We start from the raw sequence: 15,677 nt of genomic DNA on the forward strand, positions 1-15,677 counted from the left end.
ATCACAGTCTCTAATGACGGGTCAGGCAACTTTAAGATAGCAGCACGAATACGAGAATCTGCAATGTTTTGAGTAATAGCGTCTCATAACATGACATCACTGTAGGAAGCTCCACACACACAATTAAATCGGCACTGACGGGTGAGGCCCCATAAATCTGTTAACCACTGTTTATTAGATTGATGTGGCAGTTTCTTTAATCTGAAGAACTTGAATCTGGCTGCTGCCACATGAACTCGTGACTCGAAATACTCAGCAAGCTTGTTAACAACAACATCATAGTCTAAAGCTTCTGGCTTGGATTCCGGGAACAACTTACAAAGTAGTCGATAGACTTCCACGCCTGCAGTGGAAATTAAATAAAGCTGCCGCTCAGTACCCGTGATTTTGTAGACTGTCATGTGCGCCTGCAACTGCGCGAAATATTCTCGCCATTCTTCTCTTGATGCATCAAAAGCACGGAAAGGTGGTGCTGCCTGTGCTTGTTCCTGTTGTGTTGGAGGATTAGCCCTTTTTTGGCGATTGCTTCCACCAGACTTTGTATTTGCTGACTCTGTAACAAGATCAACTGTTGTAATTCGGCAGACATAGTGAACACAAATTAAACCAGCCCCCAAAATTTTATCGCTATAATTAGTATAACCAGAAACAAGTTGAACCAGCCCGGCACACGAGTTCGGAAGTCCTCGTCCCCAGTTTTGTGGCGGCGTTCGTAGCGACAAACACTTCGCTGTAGAAATGGCTTACGAAGTCACCGCCACACTTTTAATAGCGGGCCGACCGGTCCGCTGGAACAGTGAACAGAAAGATGAAAACCCAAACACTCTGATTAAAATAAAGGCGGTACTTATCTTTATTAACGAAGATACAGAAACACAGTAGTGAACTCCGTGTCTACAGAAATCTGTCTAGTTCGAGTCGGAGCGGCTAGGTCAGCGTCGGCTGACGACAAACAACAACTCTGCTGTGATGAACACACAACTGACTAGCAAGTACACAATTCGGTGGTGAGTGTACAACTGAGCGGCGAATACAGAACTGTCCTAGCGCTCGCGACTCCAGCGCTTAAGAAACCAGAAGCCAGCGGTGGCGCGCGCAGACTTGCGGCGATTTGCTGTCTCGCTGGCGCTGCTTATGCGGACGGCGTCCGGACTTTGATGCTGCCAACCTTTTGGCAGCGGGCTCGGGTGGCATTACTGGCTAGGATATAACACCCCCCTCTTCCATAGCCTAACCATCTGGTTGCTTTTCCCATGATGAGCTGCTGCTTGCAGTGTGGCCTCAGCAGCCAGAGACTGTGGTCGTATGTGTGTGAGTTGTGTTTACGTTGTGTGTGTGTGTGTGTGTGTGTGTGTGTGTGTGTGTGTGTGTGTGCATGTTGTCCATTTTCAATGAAGGCCTTGTTGGCCGAAGGCTTACTTGCTAACAGTCTTTTTGTTGTGCTTATCTATGGCTTATCTTTTCTGTAATATGGTGAGTGGCAAGTATCTTTTTCATATTATTGTCACATTGCATCCTGAATTTTCCATTGTTAAAAAATACATACTGTCAGACGAAAGTGTTTCTACATGGTAAATATTACCATAAATTCGTCCAAAGTTTGCTTTTTTAATTCAAAATGTTATAGCCAACCACATGTTATATGTGTGAAACAGAAGTGAATGACTCCTGAACATAGCAGCGAAAGGTATGGGTTTGGTTGGCAAAAGAATTCTCTTTGTGATGTCAAACATTTCATGCAAATTGCATGATTCATTTGCACATTGTCCAGCAACCACAAGTTGCTCAAACTGAAATGAGCACATCTACATTTTCAGTGACACGTTTAGTGACAGAATTTAGTAGTTTCAGATTAGTACCATGACAACCTACCCTTTAGTGATGACAGCCTGCTCTATAGTGATGGTGTAATGCTAGTATGGTAACCAGAATCAAACAACCTGCATTCTTGGGTAGCATAGTAAACAAACATAAAAAATGATACTTTGGTGTGTCATTTAATACAGCAAGTAGTGTCAGGTTCTACATATTCAGTGCTTTCTGAACAGCAGGGACTGTTTCAGAGAGATTTCAGATCAGGAGTTACTGCCTTTCTTTAAACAAGTTCACATGCAAAATTTCTTCAATACATTGAGGAATGTGTGAACCAGATACAAATGCTTTCCCGACTTGCGTTTTCACCTCACATGTCACAAAATAGATGAGCCTTGGTTACAGTTGGTCAGTGTCTTGCTGGACATAATTCTCTAGCAGCCACTGTTGCTACACTGTTGGTACACATACAGACTGCATAAAGAAAGACCCTACATTAAAATATCCAGTTCCTTTTCAATTCCATACTTTAATTTTGTGGACATTCTACTTGGAGCATTTGGGAGCTTCTTGATATAATTAATTCTAAAGATTAGAGATAATGTTCAGTTCTGTAAGCTTAATGATTAGTGTATTGTCATGTACCTGTGCTGCAATACAAATTTTGTTTGAGACAGATATCTACTTAATGGTTCAGAAGTTTCACAGAACATTATTATTATCTTTTTAATGCTAGCTACTTATATACTAAGATATGCAAGAGGGGCTAATGTGAATGTATTTCTTTTAATTTCTGTGAAATTTATATAGTTGTTGTTTGTTTCTTAGGTACTTTTTCATTCTGGATGAGACTGCACCAGAATTTTCCTTATCTGACAACTTCTATAAGCAGCACCTTCTTCTAGATCTAACAGTTAATGTTTATGCTGAAAGTTCATGGGGGACCATTAGGAGTGTGTTGCCGTTAAGGGCAAATACTCTTATTGAGGAAGCATCTGTACATTTAAGGTAAAAATAAAAAGTAATTTTGTATGCTTTTTGGTTGGTAGCATTACTAACACTCATATGAATTCTGTTTTATAGAAATGAAATTAAATTTTCTATTCATTAGCCTTGTGTTACAAACTAGTCAAGTGAGCCTATTTTTTTATCCTGTGCGACATTTTGTATGTGTTGTGTAACATTAAAACAACTGTGAAGTTCATATTACACTGAAGTGCCAAAGAAACTGGTATAGAAATGCATATTCAAATACAGACATATGTAAACAGGCAGAATATGGCACTGCAGTCAGGAACGCCTATACAGGACAACTAGAGTTTGGCACAGTCATTAGATCGGTTCCTGCTGCTAAACTGGCAGGTTATCAAGATTTAAGTAAGTTTGAACATGGTGTTATAGTCAGCACATGAGTGATGGGACACAGCATCTCCAAGGTAGCGATGAAGTGGGGATTTTCCCATACGACCTTTTCATGAGTCTACTGAGAATATCAGGAATCCAGTAAAACATCAAATCTCCAACATCACTGCAGCCAGAAAAAGATCCTGCAAGGATGGAACCAATGACAACTGAAGAGAATCATTCAACATGACATAAGTGCAATCCTTTTGCAAATTGCTGTAGATTTCAATGATGGGACATCAACAAGTGTCAGCACGTGAACCATTCAGAAACTTCATCAATACGGGCTTTCAGAGCCGAAGGTCCACTTGTGTACCCTTGATGACTGCACAATACAAAGCTTTATGCCTCGCCTGGGCCTGTCAACACTGACATTTGACTGTTGATGACTGGAAACATGTTGCCTGGTTGGATGAATCTCATTCCACATTGTATCAAGTGGATGGACGTGCAAGGTTTTGGAGACAACCTCATGAATGGACCCTGGATATCAGCAGGGGACTGTTCAAGCTGATGAAGGTTCTGTAATGGTGTGGGGTGTGTGCAGCTTGAGTGATATGGGACCCCTGATATGTCTCGATACGACTCTGACAGGTGACGCATACATAAGCATCATGTCTGATCACCTGCATCCATTCATGTCCATTGTGCCTTCCAACAGATGTGGGCAATTCCAGCAGGACAATGCAACGCCCTACACATCCAGATCCAGAATTGCTACAGTGTGGCTCCAAGAACAATCTTCTGATTTTAAACACTTTCGTTGCCCACCAAACATTATTGAGCATATCTGAGGCGACATGCAACTTGCTGTTCAAAAGAGATCTCCATCCCTTCATACTCTTATGGAATTATGGATAGCCCTGCAGGATTCGTGGTGTAAATTCCCTCCAGCACTGCTTCAAACATTACCACTTCTGTGTGATGGTGGGGGGCCCTACACGATATTAAGAAGGTGTAGCAGTTTCTTTGGCTCTTCATTGTATAAAATGTTGGTAAAATTTTTAAAGGTACCCACAATGGGTCTACAGGAGATGGACAAATAATATTAACACCTCATCCACACAGCCTGAAATCTTCTTTGGTTTCACACATGTAAGCCTTTAAATTGGCCAAAGAGTTTGAAGAAATATATGTTTGAAAGAAATTATTCCAATTTTATGGGAGATGCTACAGAGTGAAATGATCCATAATTGGACTTCCAATACAAATCACAGTGGCTTGATAATGTTCAATTCTTCTTCTATATTGTTTTGGGAAGCATATTACTTCATACTTTAACTCATCAGAGCCATAAGGGGTGTATTACAGCTATGTGAGAGATGACTGTCATTTACATGACTGAAATCCCCTGCTGGGAAGTTGTATTTTCATACACCTTGCCAATTGCCTTACCATTTAATGTGATGAAGGGAATCACTAGAGATCACAGTATGACTGCATAAACCATTACAGAATTCAGCTGAAAGAAAGTCTAGAGAGTTCCTGAGACATAAAAAAATTCTGCAGTAAAAACAGTATCATTGTGACTCATTGAACCAAGTTACATGTCTTCAAATAAGAATGGTCATCATAATTATTAATCTAGCCATTTTTCATCATTAATGGATAAAGACCTGTAGCAGACACCTTCCTTATTCTAATTTTTAGCTTTGCAGATAAAGAAGCACCTATCTATCATTTTAGAAGCCTAATAAGGTAGTGAAGTGAGTCAAATGTGAAGTAAATCCAAAACACACAGGATAGATTTTAGATTTTGTATGTTGCATGGACACATAACGTAGAGAACTCTGCACCTCCTTTCTACTGAGATGTTAGTGAAATTTCAGGAAAGAACTAGTGCCACTCGACTTAGCTGTAACAACATTGGTAAAAAGAAGAGGCATGTGTTTAGTGAGTGCAAAGAATGGAGACTTTTTTACTGTAAATGATGAAATGAAAGAAGTTGTGATGAAATCCAGTACTTAGTCTTCTCAGATGGTGTGGCAGGCTCACAAAGTTTAATTTCCCCTTATGATGGTGTCATCAACCAGAAATTATTCCCTAACATCACCTGAAATGGCAGAGACATTTAGAATTTAAATTAGATCAGTTGTGAATAATCTGGCGATTAGAAACTGTGTAACACCAGATATTCTTTTGCCTGTAAATTTCCAGAGATGAAAATTCTTTATGATATGAAGAATCAAACCAGACACCCTCAGGTGATGTGCCATAATATCAGTGATCCAGGATTGTCTCAGGCATTGTTGTTTTTTAACTCAAGAAGAAAGCAGCAAAGTTTATGCAAACCAAACATTTTCTAATGTCTCATTTCTGACAAACTCCATAATTGTAGCTGTTTTTCAGTCTTTAGCACAATTTGAAACAATGTCATATATTTGATGAAATAGTTTTTTGGAAGTGTTAACCATTATTTTCATATAAATGTTGCTGGATTTAATTATGTTAGAGCTAACTAAATCTGCATTAACAATCTGAATTAACTGAAGAAGGTTACATCTTACAATATAATTAAATTTCAGGGTCAATGATACTGACCTGAGCTACATTGGCCTTAACAAAATGGACCCATCTATCATCAGTGACACAGAAATGAAAGAACAATCTGTAAGTAAAACAAATATTAAGTTTTAAAACTATTAAAAAGAGAATAAATAGGTCATGTCATAAGCTGTGTAATCTCAATCCAGGTATGAGAGATAAGTAAATAGAATTCTTGTGAATAGAAGTACTTTCTTCAGGTAATGAAAGCATTTTTCAAAATTTAGCTATTTACTTTAAAAAATATTTAAACTGCTTCTCAAACTCTGGGGTTTGTACTCAACTGGAATGATGCCAGCTGAGGAGATACTTGAGAGAGAAAAGTGGTACTTAGGACTGGGAAACTGACAACGGCTGGGAGTGGAGTGTGCTGATCATATACGTCTCCATGCTGCATGTGAACGACTCCGTTGCCAGAGGATGACATGGTGTAGGGTACTGAGTAGCCCGTCTGGCACAGTCTGTGGAGGTTCACTTTTAAATTCATATGAGCTGACTTTGTAGCATTGTTCTCAGCAGCAGCAAAAATACTTAGTTTGTGTAGCATGTCTAGTTTTTTATTTTGTTACATGCATCTACTTTAATCAGTTTATTTAATTACATGCTTCTACCTGAAAGTGATCCATAGCTATTTTATTGTTATCTGTGTTGAGCAGTGCATTTCCTTTCACTAATTGTTTGTGTATTTTGTGAGTGCCAGTGAAGCACTATCTGACCTTGTAGTATAGTTTCACAATACCAAAGCACCACATTCACCTATCTCAGTTTGAATTAGCTGCCATAACAAATAATCAGTAGTCTCCAGACTTTGACAAGTAACTGATAATCAGAAGCAGAATAGCAATGGTACTTAGATGAGTATAATAACAGCTTGGGATAGAAGTATATTTCTTGTGTGTTGCTGAAAGCAGATAAAGATGTACCAACACAGTGGGAATTGACCTTCTCCAAAACAGTTGGACTCTGTGTTGCCTACAGATGACAGACTGCTTAAAGCACTTCTAGAGAAAGCTTTTGCACCTGTGGTAACTTTGATACAGCCAGGAATCCCCGATGTCACAGCACCTTTTGATACGCCTCAAATGGTTGGTCCAAACCCACCTGAAGGGGATTGAAGAACACTTGCAGGGTCACTTTGTAGAAGGAAAGTTGGTACAAGTTGCATGGTTGCCCCTTTAAATGACCACTGCACAGGAGCAGAAGAAAACAGAGAGAAAGTTGAATACTAAATTTCATTTTCCAAAATCTTTTCAGTGAGAAAGATTGTACTATGGTTCCTTCATTCTGACATCACACAAACAACAAAATACATGTTGAGATAAGTGATTTGCATGTAGAATATGGAATTGTTCATTTGTTCATCAGTAAAAAGGTGACAGGTCCTAGTGGAGATACCGGTACAATTCTACAGAGAGTATGTGAAGAAACATGCCCCTCTTCTAAAGCAGCCAAATATTTGTTGTTGGAGGAATGAGGTGTTCCAATTGAACAGAAAAATGCACAGGTCATTCCAAAATTCAAGAGCGTTGTTGAACTGATGCACAGAATTGTAAGTCTATGTTACTTACAAAAGTTTGTTATAGAATTTTTGAATACATTTTATGCTAATGTATTATACTTTCCTTGAGACTTATAATCTCCTGTACAAGAAACAACATGGATTCCATCAACAAAAATCCTGTATAACTCAACTTGTTGTTTGTCCACGAGATCCAGAAGGCAATAGATGTCAGTGTTTAGTGTGATGTGACATTCCTTACTTCCAAATAGTGGTAGATACAGTTCCATACTGTCATCTGGAAACAAAATACAAGTGTACTGAATATCTGACATGCTTTTTGGTTAAATTGAAGAGATCTTAGCAAATGTAACAACTCATTCTTAATGGAGAGAAATCTTCTGACAGAAAAGTTGTTTCTGATGTATCAAGAGGGAATGCTATTGGGACCACTACTGTTAAGAATGTATATAAATGGTCAAGCAGATAATGTCAGAAAGTCCATGGGGCTGTTCTTGGATGACAATGATGTTTATAGGAAAACTGAAATGTTAAAAAAAATAATGCAGTGAAACACAGAAAGACATGCATAGGATCAACATTTGTAGCATGAATTGGCAGTTGTTTCTCAACATAAAAATATTCCCTAGTCTACAAAAATATATGGACAGATCCATTAATTTTGGATTACATGATCACTGTAAAATCACTGGAAACAGTGACGTCCATTGAACATCTGGAACTACGTACACAGACCTATTTGAAATGTAATGTCCACATGAAACTAACCACAAAAAAAGGCAGATGCTGTACTAAGATTCATTGGAAGAATGCTCAGAAAGTGTAGTCCATCAAAGAATGAGGTAGCTTACAATACCACCATTCAACTCAGACTTGAGTATTGCTCTTTAGTCTGGGACCCTTACTAGATCTAATAGAGAGAATATAGATCTAAAGAAGAGCAGCACGTTTCATCAAGGGCTTAAGGATATACTCATCCACTATAGTGAAAGATGCTAGAGGCATTGTGCACAAAGACATGATTTACACTTACTGTTAAAATTCTGAGAGCACATGTTCCTACGAGGGGCATTTGAAAAGTCAGTGAAAAGTCCAAGAGATGGCACCACTGGTGCATATAGAGGACATGTCTAGCTAGCAGCATCTTTGGAAAGAATGCACACCAAGTTTTAGCTATATTTGTCTATTTCTTTGTGTTTGGCATTCATGTGAATCAAGGAAGTCGAGTGATTGTCAAAAAATGGACGCAAACAAATTTCATGTGGTGATTAAACATTACTTTATGAAAGGCAAAACGCCTCAGGAGACTAGAGAGGAGCTTGATATACATTACAGCGACCTTCGATTAGAACTCTTTATAAGTGGTTTAAAAATTTTCGGAGTGGCCATATGCGCATAAGTGATGCTGAACATTCTGGATGCCCTGTGGAGGTTACGACTCCAGAAATCATTGATAAAATCCATGATATGGTGATGGATGACAGAAGAGTGAAGGTGCATGAGATTGTTTGTTCTGTGAGCACCTTGAATGAATGGGTACATAATATTTTGCATAAACATTTGGACATGAGAAAGCTATCCACAAGATGGGTTCCGCGATTGCTCACACTTGACCAAAAACGGAATCATGTGAAGTGTTGCAAGGATGATTTGCCGCTGTTCAGGAAGAATCTGCAGGACTTTAAGCATTGTTTCATCACTGTGGATGAAACATGGATACATTACTATACTCCTGAGACCAAACAATAATATAAACAATAGGTTACCAAGGGAGAATGTGCACCAAAGAAGACGAAGACCATTCCTTCAGCGGGAAATGTTATGGCGACTGTCTTTTGGAATTCGCAAGGGATAATCCTCATCAAGTATTTGGAAAAGGGTAAAAATATTACAGGTGCATTTATGCATCATTATTGGACTGTTTTAAAACCGAGATGCCAGAAAAACATCGGCGATTGGACCGCAAAAAAGTCCTTTTCCATCACAACAATGCACCAGCACACACCTCAGCAGTTGTGGTCATGAAATTAATCGAAATATGATTCCAACTCGTTTCACATGCCCCCTTTTCTCCAAACTTGGCTCCCTCAGACTACTATTTGTTCCTCAATTTGAAGAAATGGCTGGTAGGACAAGATTTTATTGAAACGAGGAGATGATTACAGAAACTAATAACTGTTTTGCAGAATTGGACAATTCCTATTACTTGGAAGAGATCAACAAATTAGAACAGCATTGGATGAAGTGTATAAGTCTAAAAAGAGAGTATGTCAAAAAATAAAAAAGGTTTACCCCAAACACATAAGTAGTATTTATTTTTGCACGGACTTTTCAAATGCCCCTTGTAGAAGAACTAGGCAGCATAGTGGTTCCTCTTATGTATGTCTCACTAAAAGACCATGCAAGGAAAACTGGTGAGATTCAAGCTCTTTCAGAAGCTCTCTACAGGTATTCTTCCAGTGCAGCATTAACAGCTTATTGGAGCAGAAAAATGGGCAAATAAAGAAGAAAGGAAGGAAGATCGGGGTTTAATTTCCTGCAAAAAGTGAGATCATTAGAGACAGAGCACAAGTTCATATTGTTTTAAGGACGGGGAAGGAAACTGGCTGCACACTTTCAGAGGAAGGGGGGAAATGACAATAGTATATGAAGCACATTCCATCACGCACCGTGAGGTGGCTTGTGGAATATATGCATAGATGTTTTTGATAATTATGGATTTAAAAAAAAAAAATTATGTTAGGGATTGAAAACCCATGAAGTCAAGATCACACATGAAATCTTCTTTATTTGGATGGATTACTAGTTTCAGCTAACAATCTAGCCATCTTCAAATCATAAAACATTTTCAATTAGTGTTGGTGCCATTACAGTTTCACACATTGTTAAAAATCTCTCTCTTAAAATTGCAACACCCATACAAGACATAATTTAAAATAGCTTTTCAGCATTCATGGCCAGTGTAATGGAACAACACCATAAAACAAAGGTGTCCTGCCTTAACAACTTCGTAACTGGCACAGTCAGTATTTACATCTCTAGCTGTAACACGGTACATGTGAATAGTATGACAGCTCATGTTTATTACAGTGTTCAACAAATGCAACATTTGGCTCATAGATAGAATACACATATGTGGCCTGTACTGGAGCAGAATGTGAGTTCCCATTTTGGTACAATACAGCCCATACATGTGTATACTACTTAAATGCTGAATGTTGTATTTCTTGAACATTGTAATGAGCATCACCTGCCTTACTATTGAGATGTACAACATTACAGGAACATATACTGTATGTGATGATCTCTGTTATAAAATGATCTGAATACTGAGTCTGTCAGTTACTAAGTTGTAATTGTGTAACACCTTTGTTTTCTGGCCATCTATCAATTACACTCGCCACAAATGATGAAACACTGTTTTTAATTATGTCATGTTTAGATTTTGTCATTTTAAGGAAAATTTTATTGATGTGTTTAAGGAAGATTTTAATGATGTGTGAAGCCATAATGGCACCTACGTTAATCAAGTATGTTTTATGATATGAATCCATCTAACAAGCCATCCAAATGAAGAAGATTTCATGTGTGATCTTGATTACATGGGTTTTCAGTCCCTAACATAAAAAAAATACATATCTCCTGTTTTAAAATGCCAACAAACTTGGTAGTATGCATTAAGTTTACTAGTGCATGTTCAGTGGGAAGTACCAGCAGGGTTTTGCAATACATTAAAACAGTGCACACTTTTCTAGTGTACAAATGCAATCACGCTTTAGATCAGTTGGAAAAGGGTAGCAGAAAGACCAAAGCTCATCTAGATACTGAAATATTATTCATGAAAGAAACAGAGAAAATTGTTACCTACAGTTTGCTTTTACATAATCTTTCAACATCCTCATTCCTTCCTTCCTTCCTTCTTTCTTTTTTTTCTTTCTTCCTGTTAAACAAACCTATTAATTACCTCATCATAATTAATAATTTGAAGCAAACTGTTCTCTATGAAAATGTGTAGAGCTGGGGTCTTCAGGACTCCCAAGGAGCTGGGACTCAGGCACATGCCAATGAACATGCCCTTAACTCCATAGCTTCAGCAAGCAGTTCTTCCCAGAAAGTTGCACCACCATAATGCTTAGGAATACATATAAATGCAAGCTTTTTAAATTAAATGGGTATTGATGGTAATTCTACTCGTAGAATATAATAGACACTCTTAAAAGAGAAATTAGAAATATGAATGTACATTCTGTATGTTGCAATTGGCCAAAATTCTTCTTTTTTGGGTAAATATTAGCTTTAGCTTCAGTTTATCTTCCAATAATAATATAGCAACTGAGTGTTATGCTCATCCAAAGTCCTCAATAATCAAGCAGCTCACACACTTAGAGAATTCTTTTTATTGTACAGAACATAGTCCGATCCAGCAATATAAATTAACTTTTTTTAGTTATAAGAAGTGATGCACTGCTTAGGTGGACATCAACGTATTGACAATTATCTCAGCCAGATTTATACTTGGGGAATGACTGCAACAAACTCACTCCAAATCTTACATTTTTCTAAGTTATTACTAGTTCTTCTCTCACGGAATAATAAAAAAACATGATGCTGTTCCTTGTTGATTATTAGGAGACCCTACAGATGTAATTCTGCAGCAGTCCTTGTGATATATTAATTACACCCAATTTTTGTCCTATCACAAGTGTACTTCCTATAATTGAGTGTGTTTGAAATTATGTAGTGAATATAAGATTAATTTCTCTCCCTCTCAGAATCTTTATGAGGAAAGTACTACAACTTATTTATAACATTTTCCAGTTATCATAGTTACAGCTCATGGCAAGTATTGTGCCACCCTATCTTTAAACATCTTTCGTACACTGTAAAACATCTTTCGTACACTGTAAAGCTTTTCTCATCACCTAATGTTGTGAACTATTTCTACTGTTTTCAACTCAGAAATGGTTTTGGGGTTATTGCTGTACACCTTGTCTTTAATATAGCCCCACAATGAGGAGTCTCATATGTTCAGATTGGGAGAATATGGTGCCTAATCGAGGCCCACACCAGTGACCTCTGAGTACCCCAGAGCCGGAATGCGGTCCCCATCGTGCTCCTCCTGGACACCAAACATTCACCTACTTCAGTGGGGTCAAGCTCTGTCTTGCATGAACCACATCTTGTCAAAATCAGGGTCACTTTGGATGACGGGGATGAAATCATCTTCCAAAACCTTCACATACCATTCAGTAGTCACCATGCCATCAAGGAATATCTCACTAATTATTCTGTGACTGGACATGGCACACCATACAGTCACCCAATGAAGGTGAAGAGACTTCTCGATTGCAAAATGCTGATTCTCAGTCCCACAAATGTGCCAATTTTGCCTATTAATGAATCCATCCAAATGAAAGTAGGCTTCATTGCTAAACCAAACCATGCGTACATATACTAATTCCCATCTTGATCCACAGCCAACCATGCAGTTTGAACATCCTAATGCAAACTGTTCAGAAGCTATGATGATTTTATTTCGTATAGTTCAATAACTGTCACCCTCTATTTACTACACGTGTTCACATTGCTTCCATGTTATCATAAACTTTGCTCTTCTTGCAGGTATTTCAGACATAGTTCTCACATTCAGCAACTGTTAATAAATCATCTTCATTAACATAATCCTGTTCTCTGCATCATGTTGAGATTTTGGCTTGCTTGCTACATCCTGTTCATTATAACTTCTTAGCATATTAAAATAATTTCTACTGCTTCTTAACATGCTACCATTCAGCACTTTGTAGCCTGACCAATCTTGCTTGTGTATAGAATAACTTCATCTAAATTCACTATAATATTTTCATTAATTGCTTTGTTATTACAACTTTATCATTAGCACTTGTGCCTGGCATTTTTGACGCATCAGTACATTTTACACTGAATGCCATTATCTAACTTCATCACATTTTTAGTTCACTCTCATTGATAAATACTGCATTGCTCTCATTTTCAATAGCATAGCTTGCTCCACATTCTGACTGGATATCTTGTGGTCAGCCACCATTCCTGCTTCAGATATGTTCTCTCTGCTCATTTTCAAATTTCCTACTTCCAGATTTCCAGTTTCTCATTCATTTCATCAGACCTAGTCTCCCTAGGTTTCTAATTTTTGGTGGTTTCCATGTTGGACTGTTCTATGGCTTCTATGTTTTATAGTAGTTTTTATGTATTTCTTAAAGGAAATTATTTTCCTGCATAAGCTTTTATTTCATTTTGAAATAAAAACTGTACTTCATTTTTTTAGCAATTAGCTAACTCTTGAGAATTATCAAGCTACAACACAAAAAAAGCTGTAATGTTTACACCATATTATATCCTGTACATCAGTGTGGGGAAAAAGCAACATGTGATGGAATCCCTAATAAGAGTTTCACACAACAATAGTGAACACAGGCACATCCATCCCAAATGGAAAGTTCATGTGTAAAGCAGCAAAAGTTCAACCCTCATGCAGGTTTTGTCACTGTTTTAATCCATTAAAATATGTTATCATAGTTACCATAGTGAGAAAACACATGCTGTGGTCAAAATCACTGTAATGTAGTTTGATAATGCACATAATGGCAAAATAAGCTAAAAGTTGAATAATGAACTAAATATCAAAATAAAAGAATGACTTACACAGGAAAATTATATCCTGTAAGAAATTACAACTATGTATTTTTTTCCTACGTTTCATACATTTAGGTCTTCAATTGCACTTGTGTTTCACCTACCACCCAGCATCTATTTTTTCCATTAGTGCCTTAAAATATTCCATTATTTCCCTCAAAATTTCCTCAAACTCTGTCACTCTCATTCTTCTGGTTGGATTGGATGGTTCAACTAATTTCTTCAAGACTAACATGGTTGTCAGAGTCACTAGACATTCGACCCTAATCCTCATTACCTGATCCTCTTTAGGTTCTATGTTTTTGTACAAATGTTCCCTGACTTTGCAAGTGGTAACAGCACATCTGCTTCATCAATATCCACACTGCTATTTGCAGCCTGATATGTATATGTGTGTTCTGTTTTTCATGATCCAATGAAAAAATTATTTGTTGTCAGTGGTTGCACTTACTCATGATTATTTGTCTACTTTGTCTAAGTCATTGCTTATTTTGTGCTGTCATAAAGTTAGCTACCATGCTGCTTGTTCTGATGATTACAACAGTTCATGCTGGATGAATGCTGATGTTTATGCCAGTATCATTAATTCTTTGTTCATCATTATCTCAGAACCACCATCAAAACACTGCCATGAACCATCACACTTGGCATAAATGTAGCTTTACGAGCTGACAGTGTCTCAGTAACAAAGCCGGGGAGTTAAATTTCAGAAGAAGGAATGAAACTCAATGTGGTGCAAGTTAATCTACGGGGGAGCAGAGAGCTTGAACACTGCATGGAGATGACCCCAGAGATAAACACAAATGCACCCAGTGCAAATGGTTGACACTAGCACAAGGAAACAGAGCATGGAAAGAGATGAAGGCTATGTTTAAGGCAGTTGAAATCAGTATAGTAACTGCCATGCCAGTCATATTGCTGCTGACAGGTAAACATCTCCATCCATGCCATGCTTTGCACATCCCCTCCATGACATCATTTAGTTCTGTCCCACTGCAGTATCCATACCGGCTCATTTGCATCCATCTCTATGTCCGCTGCTGGAGTTACTAAAGCATTCACCCCTGAAAATGTCATGTAAGGGTGAAAATGGCCTGGTTTCTGCCATGACATCTGTCGCAAAACCGGTGAGTTTGCAAGATTCCTCAGCAGCAGATCAACCATCGAAAAGCAGTACTGATGCTACTAGCTTCGTCGGAAGGGCCTTATGGAGGTCGGGGTGAAAGCTGATACTCCAGCATCAGTAGGAGCAAGGACTCAAGCACTGGCCAGAGATGGGCGGAGGGCATCAGGTCATATTCCATGGGCTCGATATCAGCAGTCATAGGAGCTATCTCTGCCAGTTCCTCAGTCCACAATTGAAGGTAGAATAGCTGAAAATGTCAAAGGGACAGCTGTGGGAGCACATGCAGCCACAATTGGGAGCTCTCCACAGACCAGTGGCATGACTGACTTCTTCACATGGCTGGCTTGGAGACTGCAGTGGAGGTTCCTGATTGCAATGATGGGCCAGCTACTCCCATCATACACTGCAAACCAGTGCCAACCTTTGTGGCCTACCACAACACTCAGAATCAACCCATACTCGTGACTGAAAGACTGGATTCATATGGCATCCCAGTGAGGAAGAAAGAGCAGGAACTAATGGTTTGTGGCATGTAACTTGCAGTGCAATAAATTAAAAAGACCCTGCAGCTGTGGCCTATGCGAATGCTCTGCTCTTAAC

The 15,677-nt window shown here is 38.4% G+C and overlaps 1 protein-coding gene across 1 annotated transcript in view; it reads left to right on the plus strand.

The window, feature by feature from the left end:
• The window catches only part of LOC124798507 (fatty acid synthase-like), a 379,784-nt gene that overhangs the window by 244,545 nt on the left and 119,562 nt on the right, over nucleotides 1-15,677 (plus strand). Inside the window, exons 23-24 of the mRNA XM_047261946.1 lie at nucleotides 2,641-2,820; nucleotides 5,742-5,826. Coding sequence (XP_047117902.1) covers nucleotides 2,641-2,820; nucleotides 5,742-5,826 — 265 coding nt within the window. The remainder of the gene's footprint in view (nucleotides 1-2,640; nucleotides 2,821-5,741; nucleotides 5,827-15,677) is intronic.

The sequence above is a fragment of the Schistocerca piceifrons genome, chromosome 5 (assembly GCF_021461385.2).
Source record: "Schistocerca piceifrons isolate TAMUIC-IGC-003096 chromosome 5, iqSchPice1.1, whole genome shotgun sequence".
NCBI classification, from domain to species: domain Eukaryota; kingdom Metazoa; phylum Arthropoda; class Insecta; order Orthoptera; family Acrididae; genus Schistocerca; species Schistocerca piceifrons.